Source organism: Condylura cristata, unplaced genomic scaffold, assembly GCF_000260355.1.
Source record: "Condylura cristata isolate star-nosed mole 26May11 unplaced genomic scaffold, ConCri1.0 scaffold00026, whole genome shotgun sequence".
NCBI classification, from domain to species: Eukaryota; Metazoa; Chordata; class Mammalia; order Eulipotyphla; family Talpidae; genus Condylura; species Condylura cristata.
This window is the reverse complement of record NW_004567127.1, coordinates 1,396,412-1,404,732: the sequence shown is the minus strand read 5'-3', so window position 1 is coordinate 1,404,732 and position 8,321 is coordinate 1,396,412. Positions and strand designations below refer to the sequence as shown.

Here is an 8,321-nt window from a genome sequence, read left to right as displayed (position 1 = left end):
TTTTTGCCATTAAAAAAAGCTTTATTTTTTTTTTAATAAAGAATATTCCCATCTGGGGTGAAAATATATCTGGTTAAGTACAAAATATAGCTTTATCTTACAAAAAGATACACAATTAAAAAAAAACAAAACATAAAACCACCTTCAGCCCATAGAAGGCGGCTAGAGCCAGGGCTCCCACACAGGACAGTGAACAAAGTGCTCAAGGGCGGGGGGGCGGCTGACCAGGCGCCAGGGTCTGCAGCCAGGGGGCTCCCCTCGCTGGGCTGGGCAGGGTGTGCCTGGGACTTCGGTGCAGCCACGCCCTCTAGTCGCTTGTGGTGGTGTCTGGAGGTTCTTCACAAAAGCAGGCATCTTGTCTGGAGTTACTCCGTGAGTTTAGAGAAGTCACAGTGGGCAAGGCTGACAGCAGCACACTCCTCATCTGATTAGAGTGTCAGGTGACAGAACTCTGCAGTCTTGGAAGTACTGAATAACACTATTTTTTGTCATTGTGCTTATTCATACATACAGACGTGCTTTAGCTTCCATGTGAGAGAGAAAATGAGAATTTGACAGGAACTAAAGTGCTAAGACCATCATCTTAGGGTCAGTTCCAAGAAGTCACATGAAAACATTCTCCCCACCCCGAAAATGTCTGCAACAGGGAAACACAGTACAGAGGTCCGAGATTGCCTGAAGATCGCTGTGGGGCACAGTAACCGCTGAGCGCCAGATTAAAGAACACTCTCAGCAAAGACAACCTAAAGCTTCTTCCCTTTCACTCACACAGGGAGCTCTCTTCAAAGTCCAAACCAAATCCTCCCTGGATGGCTTTTTGTTTCTGCTGAGTGTTCAAAGAGTAACACTGATTTTTAGAAACCCTTTCTCAGAGTTTTGGCGATGCTTTTCTTTCCCCTTTTCATTCTCCCAGTTTGTTAAATTATTCTGCTCCATGTTACTGAAGTTCAAAACCTGATGTTACAACAGTCTATAATCCCTTCAGAAAATCCTTGGGACAACGGACAACAGACCATTTCTACCCCTTACTCAAAGCTACTGAAAACTCCTTGGGTTTTCAAGGGGACTGGAGAAAAATAGGGTGGACTGGACTTTTCTACTGTTTGAAGCCCACCCAGTAAACGCCCTGGTATCAACAGCATCCCGCTGACTGAGAATGGGCGCGCACTGTTAGGACCCGGGAGGCTGCCTGCCGAGCGCCTCCTACACTGGGGGTCAGCAGGTGGGGCAGACATGTGTCCCCTCTGGAAAGACTGCCGAGGCTCTAAAGAGTCCAGGAAGAGAGGCAGAAAGAAACAAATAGATCTAGTTGCTTCTTTTCTTTCACAGGCTCACTGCACGTTGTTGTTGAGGATGCAGGGGTCCACCTGGGTGAAGAAAGAAAAGTCTTTAGTTGGGTAAGAAGAATTAACCCAGGTCAGCGACCCCACACTGAGTCAACTTCCACAGAAGGTGTAGGAGGGAGGTAAGAGGACAATTCTCACCTCAGTGTAAGTAGGTGGTGGCATGAACTTGAACTCAGGAGCGTACATAAAAATGGGGCTGTCTTGGGAGCCATCTGTGTCATCTAGCAGGGGAGTGGTGGGGCTCTCCAGCCGGTGATCTTCAGGAATGATATCCATGTAGCAAGGAGGAGCTGGAGAGAGGGCATAGGGTGAGGAGCTTGGCCAAAGGTGCCCGACTACAGTTTCACAAATCCAAAGCAGCTCAGAGGCAAAGAAGAGACGTTAGACATGGCTCACCTTCTGGGGTATCAGGGATGTTCAAATCCACCCAACTCATCTCAGAGCTGGTCCTGCTGGCCATGCTGGATGTCCGGCTGCTCAACCCCGACCTGCTGCCAATCACCAGAGGCAGGTCAAGGGTGACGTTCTTGGAGCCAGGGACACTGACATAGATCTAGAAAGGAAAATGGCAGTGTGTTAGCTTAGCGGTTTGGAGAAGACAGAAGACACCCACTTTGGGACAGATGAACGATCTCTCCAGAAGCCAACCCCACCTACTCACCAGCAGGGAGTATTCAACGCGAAGGATGTTGCAGCCCAGGATGGAAGGCCTGATCTTCTGCACTCGGAGGCTCTTGCCCCGCCAGGACGCACAGGTTCCCGAGATGATGTGATTGCCTCTGACCGACGACAGCTTTTGTTTTAGCACCTTGGTCTGGCCGTTGGCAAGGTAAGTGTGGCGGGATATAATGGCAGCTTTGGGGACCACGATGCGGGAACACGTGTTCTCGAAGTCAGCATGGATGGAAATCTCATCACCTAGCAATGACAAAAATGAAAACTTATTGATACTTAGTTCAGCTGGTGATCTTGCTCCTCTGACCCTGTCCCCCGCCCCAAACCCCAGGCTGCCATGCTATTTGACTGGATTGTCTTAAGCACAAGCTTGTTTACCTTCACAGAATCCTTTTCTGTCAATTCGGGCAGAGACAGACACTTGTCCATCAGGAATGAACATGCAGGAAACTTTCTTCTCCTTTTTAGCAGATACCGGTGCCTATGTAGGAGGAGAGAGGTGTTTTCAGAATTTTTAGACGTCATTTCTCTAGTCTCTACTCTTCGCTCCTCTCCCTAGAGTAGGCACATTCCCTCCCATCTTGCCTGGGGACTTGATTCCCAGAGGTGCTTCAATCTAATGCCCAAGACTTTTGACTTATCTGAGACCGGGGAGAACAGGATCTTAAAATGAGCCTCACCATTAAATCAGGAGTAGTGACATCCACTAGATCCATCACTTCAAAGATTTTCTTGGTCTCCTGAGTCGGCTGGCTGGGGCGATCAAGAAAAGCCTTCACCCAGTAGTCCACACACCCGTATTTTCCTTTGAAGGATGTTCCCAGTGGCCTGTGGCAAGAAAAAGAAAACACTTAAACATGCCCTCCAGGAACAGAAAGCGATCAAATGTTTAGAAAGGAAAAGCTCTAAGGCACAGGGAGCAGAAACCTACCCCTCAGGAAGCTCAAAGCCAAACTTGTACTCATAGGTGTTTCCAGGTCTCATGATCACCATCTCATTCTCACCTGAAGGGAGATAAAGTGAGTAGACATGAGGTTTCTTCTAACACTTAAAATGCACCTATGTGATAGAGAGTTCCTGGGCAGTGTGCAAGATTAATGTAAGGTAGCCTTCACCCCCCTCACCCCCCCCCCCAATAGTCTCCAGTGAGAGACGCTGATGCACTTGCAAAAGCCCTGTATGTTCAAAGGCTCAACCAGGGCAATTAGCCTACTATTATTTTAAACAGGAAACAAAGAATAAGCTCCTTAAACAAAAAAGGAAAATGTTTTAACTTTTCTTCAAGAGCTATGTTAACATCCCTTAGAGTCACTCTCAGAGTACAGCACCCTAAGAAATTGAACCCAGCGCCCGGGGCAGGTGGGGGCTGCCAGTTAAAATGTGAGCGATAAGGAAGCGAGCGACGCAGGAGTCTCCCCACCCAGCCCGAGCCTCTTCCAAGGCACAGCGGAGTCCCCGCCCGCTGACTGGCCAGCGCTCACCCCTGGGAAACAAGTGGGCCACTCACCTGTCGGCTCGTCCTCCAGGAGGAGCGTGTCCTCGTAGCGCAGGTAATCCAAGGTCTGCTTGCACTGCTGGGAGCCCTGCGTCCAGAGGACTTTGGCCACCCCGCAGGCCAGGATCCTCACGGCCTTGACCCGGGTCACCTCGCACACCTCCACCAGCACCCGGCCGGCCACCTTCTCCCCGCTGCCGTACACCTTCTCGGGATCGTTAAAGACCACCTCCAAAGACTTGATCTTCTTGAACATCACCATGATGGTGCTGGGCTGCCTCGAGAGCGACAAATGAGGGAGGGAAGCAAAACTCCAGCCCCAAAACCGCAGACAATAAAAGAAGACTTCGCTCTCGACTGGACGTCTCAAGAAAAGACTTTGGGTTTTAAGTGGCAGGTTATGGCAACGGACTGCAAAAGAAAAGACAAGCTGGTTCTTCTCTTTCCTTTTCACCCCCAACTGCCAGAGGCGAGCGTGGCGTGAGGATGACAGCACCGCTCGGAGACTGGGCGCAGAGTTCCAGGGCAGAGCCGGAAACGGCCCTTTATAGTCTCCGAGCGCCCGTGCCCACGCGAGCGCCGGCCCGGAGGCGCGTGCTGTCCTCGTGCACAGCGCTCCCATTGGCTGCCCGGCCCTTGTTTACCAGGCGCTCGACCAATCAGCGCGCGGCCGGCGGCGCGTGAACACGGTGTGTTCCTGGCGGGGAAAATGGTTGCGCTCTGCCGCCGCGCGGGTGGTGGGGGCGGAGGGGCGCGGGGCGAGGGGGCTGACGCGCGCGGGGCGCCCTCCCCAGCGCTGGGCGAGCGGGGCCTCGCTGACCCCAAATCCACCCCGGGCGCCGGGCTTTCGAGGGCAGGTGCGGTGCCTTTGGGCCGTGAGCGGCCCCCGCAGTGGCAGTGACAGAAAACTGTGTTTTGAGGAAATTTCGTGCTGGCGTTGGCCAGGGCGTTCGTTCCTCGGCGAGCGTTTGCCCGCGCTCCCCGCCGGCGTGGGAACCGAGCGGGGCTCAGGGGAGCCTCTCGGCTGGGGGAGGGGGGCCGGGGTCACGCAGGCTTCAGGAAACCCCCTTTGTCTTGCTCTTAGCCCCGCGTCCTGACTGAGGAAAACCAGCCCCGCCGTGTGTGAGACACTGCGCCGTGTATGTGACACTGGCCGCGCACCGCCGGCTCCCCATTCCTCCCTGCAAAGCGGGCTGGGGGTCCCGCAGCCCTCCGCGGTCTGCCCCTGGGGGCGCGGCTCTGTGTGCCTGTGTGTTTCGCACCCCCTGTACCCTCTTTCCTGTTCTCTCTGGAACGGAAATTGTAAGGGCGTGTTCACATCCTGCTGCTTATCCCCTCATCGCTTGGTTTCTCTGTGCAAAGTTGGGGAACACTTTGTTTATGTTCCTCGCCTTACCTCATTACCTCTTTGTTAACCTGTGTCCTTCAGGTTCTGATTATTTCTCACCCACTCCCTGCTTCTCCAGGAAAAGGGGGGGGGAGGTGTTTTTTCGCTTTCTTCCCGGGTTACTTTCACTCTTGTCTTTAACTCACTGAATCAAAGGTGCCTTCCTGAGCCGGTTGCCCACCCTCCTCGAAACTTTCCTGTTAGTTAAACGCAAGAAAGCCAAAGCTGCTTGTTCTTAACTACAGTATCAGTGGAGAGACGGCTGTGTCCCTGCGTGGAGGATTTTCCTGCCTGTTAAAAGTTTAGGAATCAGTAAAAAAAGAAAGAGGGGACAGAAGGGTCGCTTGAACACTGTAAGCTCAGCTGTAGGAGACCTTGACACCTCATTCTGTGTCAGCATTTGGCTTCCAGATGGGTTTTCCCTAGCTGGCCTTAAGGTGCCTTCACAGCTGACTCCTGAAATATTAGTCATAAACGCTGGAAGAAAAATCTCGATGCAGAAATACCTGGGTTCGTCCTTCTCTTCTTTGATTCCTGAACCCCTTCATGGTCTGTGTTGGGGTATTAGATCATTACCTCATTTTTTGTGCAGGAAGAGGAAGATAATGTCCCCTCAAGTCGAGACAGAGAAGTAAGAATCCTTAGAAAACTCGCAAATCTTACCCTTTCAGCAAAAAAACAAAAACAAAAGAGAAGCAGGTTATTTTTCACTACTGTGAAGGATCCTTCTTCCTCATACACCTTAACTGGGCTGACACCCTCCGGCTAGCAAGTTATAACTCAATCTTGATATTAAGCAAGGTCATGAGTCAAGCATGAAGACTGTATGAGAAAACATATGCGCACATATACACAGCACCAGCGCCCAGGAACAAAAAGCAGAACATGTTGATCCTTAAGATCTGTGGGTTTGAGGTGACACTCTGTTCTAGAAAGTTAATCAACAAGCACTGAGTTGTTTTCAGCCAGTCAACAACATTGGTTCAGTTATTGGAATCTGGGGAAGTGGGACTCAACTAAAATGATTTTTAAAATCCAAAAGTGTGGCTTCTAGAAGAACACTTAGTTTGCTAGATATAAGGTGTAAAAATATGAAATGTCAAAATATTTACAAAGAAAGCCACAAATAATATTTTTTAAGGGGCTGGTGAGAGGGGAGTAATGATAGATCAGAGAAAGAGACATGCTGTATTGATTCGGCAAGTCTATGAAGTATTGCACTTTTCAGTTTGAAAAAACCTGGGGCTGTTTTTGTTTTTATTTTTGAAGATTCATTTATTTATGCATACAAGAACTGGAAAAACCTTAAGGTAGTTCGCTCTTGCTGTAAGTTCTGCTCATGGGCTCCAGGTTCTTCTTTCCTGTTTTGCAAAACTCAGTGGAGACCACTTGTTTGCTCTGTGTTATGTTTGGGTTCCTGTAAATGCCAGAAGACGATTTCACTTTGGCAGCGAGCTGCCCACCAGGCCTGCAGCCAAGACATGTTCTGCAAGGGAACCTCTGAGCCAGAGTTGTTTACGACCTTTCACCTTATAACCCGGTATTCTGATAAAAATTGCCTGTCCCCCACATTTCTTCTTTCTCAATTCCTAGGTGAGAGAATAAAAAAATCTGGTAAACACTTGGCTGAAATGTGGGGTGCAAACACTTCTCCTCAGGGGTGCTGGGGGAAAGGGCAGGCCCAGGAGGAACTGCAAAGTAGGGTTAAGTCCAGGAATTTTGCAAGTGAGGTCATCTTTACCTGTTCCTTCCCACCTTGTTCACTCCCAGTGCCAATAGGAAACCCGGTGGTGACTGTCATTTGGTCTCCTGGGCCAAAGTGCTCTGAGGTCCTCAGACAAGCAGCTGTTACTTTTCTTTTTAACCTCTGGCCTGACAAAGAGCTGTGAAGACCACCTCCTAATGCAAAACAACCCCCTTCCTTTGTGCTTTTAATCACTGTCACCTCCACCCCTCAGTGCTCCTTTCATCTTTAGTCACCATTTCCCCTTTTATTCCAGGGGATGTTAATTCAGGGTCAAACCAAGATAGGAAGGGAAAGTGCCAAGTAAGTCTGTTCAGTTCTGGATATATGCCTCCAAGTCATAGATTAATAAAGCCATGTGGCAAATCGATACAGCCTCTTGGAGGTCAGTAACTTTTTGGGTCATTTATAGAGCACCTGTAATGGGCCACGTCCTTTCCGTAATTATGTCAGTGATGTTTTGTTTATGAATTCACCAATCATCTTGCTCCAGAAAGGATTAAAGTTGGATTATTTTGGTGAATTGTCACAATAACTCTATGACGAAGGGTTAAGACAGGTGCAGGGTGTTTCTGACTTGCCTGAGGTCACAGATTTTGTAAGTAAACCCAGGTCTGCCTCAGCTAGAATCTGCAGCCTGGCCCGCGTGTTGGCCTGCCTGTCCAGTCTTTACTGTAAAGGATTCAGGGTGAGACTCAAAATGGTTGAGGAAGGGGGATTCTTCGGGGTCTTTAGAAGAGCTCTAGTTTCCTTGGTTTCGTCAAGTGACTTGCCCTGGGACAGCCAACTGTGCGGCTGCTTCCCAGACCCTGTCCTTGTCTGCAGGAGGCTCTGTGAGGGCCTCTTTTTGTTTGTTTTCTTAGTGTAGCTCTTGTTACTTAAAACACCTCACCTGCAAGTCCACATTACATGTGCATTGGGATCTCTTTTTCTTTTTCTTTTTTGCTGTCACACATGACTTTCTCTGTGAAGCCCTGGGGACAGCCTACACACAGAGCACAGGGAGGCACGGGTGGGGGGGGGCTGGGGGGCACAGGGCCTCGAGGGGCTGCAAGGGGAGGGGCAGAGCATCTCTTGCTCAGTCCAGTCTCCACCCCACCCTGCTCTGAGATGCAGTGCAGGCACCCCCAGCAACCCCAAGGTGGGAGAGAGGCCAGCCTGCCGCCTCAGCAGTAGGGGGAAGGCCCTAGAAGAAACTTTTTCTATGGTGAGGAAATACTGGAGATGTAGGAGTTATCCACCTTCAGGGAGAGATGGGGAGAGGAAGTGGATTTGTATGTTCAGAACAGTTGCAGACTCATTTAAGAGATCGTCAAGTTCTCTTGGTATATTTTTAAAAATCTTATTTCCATTCTCATGCACTAACCCCATCTGTTTTCTTCCTTCTATTGTCAAGTGTCTCAGGAGCATAACATACCAGCTTTTTCTGCTGACTAAACTTGTCCCCAGTGACCACTGAAATGGCTTCCTTCAAGGTTTCCAGAGCAAACCAGAGTGGTTCTGCAGGCCTTATTCACCTTGACTCCTACATAGTGTCTTATGTTCCTCTATCAATAATGGTGATGGGATTATCAGGAGTGGGGGGGGGGGAGGTGGGACTCTCACTGAGTAATTTTTTTAACTCAAGATTGTGGCTTCTCTTTTTTAAAGAATTATTTTATTTATGCATATAAG

At 49.7% G+C, this 8,321-nt stretch overlaps 1 protein-coding gene across 1 annotated transcript; it reads right to left on the bottom strand.

Moving 5' to 3' along the window:
- Positions 1-4,021, bottom strand: TXNIP (thioredoxin interacting protein). Its single transcript, XM_012730190.1, has 8 exons — positions 3,529-4,021; positions 2,953-3,025; positions 2,702-2,849; positions 2,400-2,502; positions 2,008-2,264; positions 1,743-1,899; positions 1,485-1,636; positions 1-1,367 (listed from the first exon to the last, which is right to left on the bottom strand). Exons 1-8 carry the CDS (start codon positions 3,776-3,778, stop codon positions 1,332-1,334), a joined length of 1,176 nt encoding a protein of 391 aa, XP_012585644.1. The 5' UTR covers positions 3,779-4,021; the 3' UTR covers positions 1-1,331.
- Positions 4,022-8,321: the final 4,300 nt, after the last annotated feature.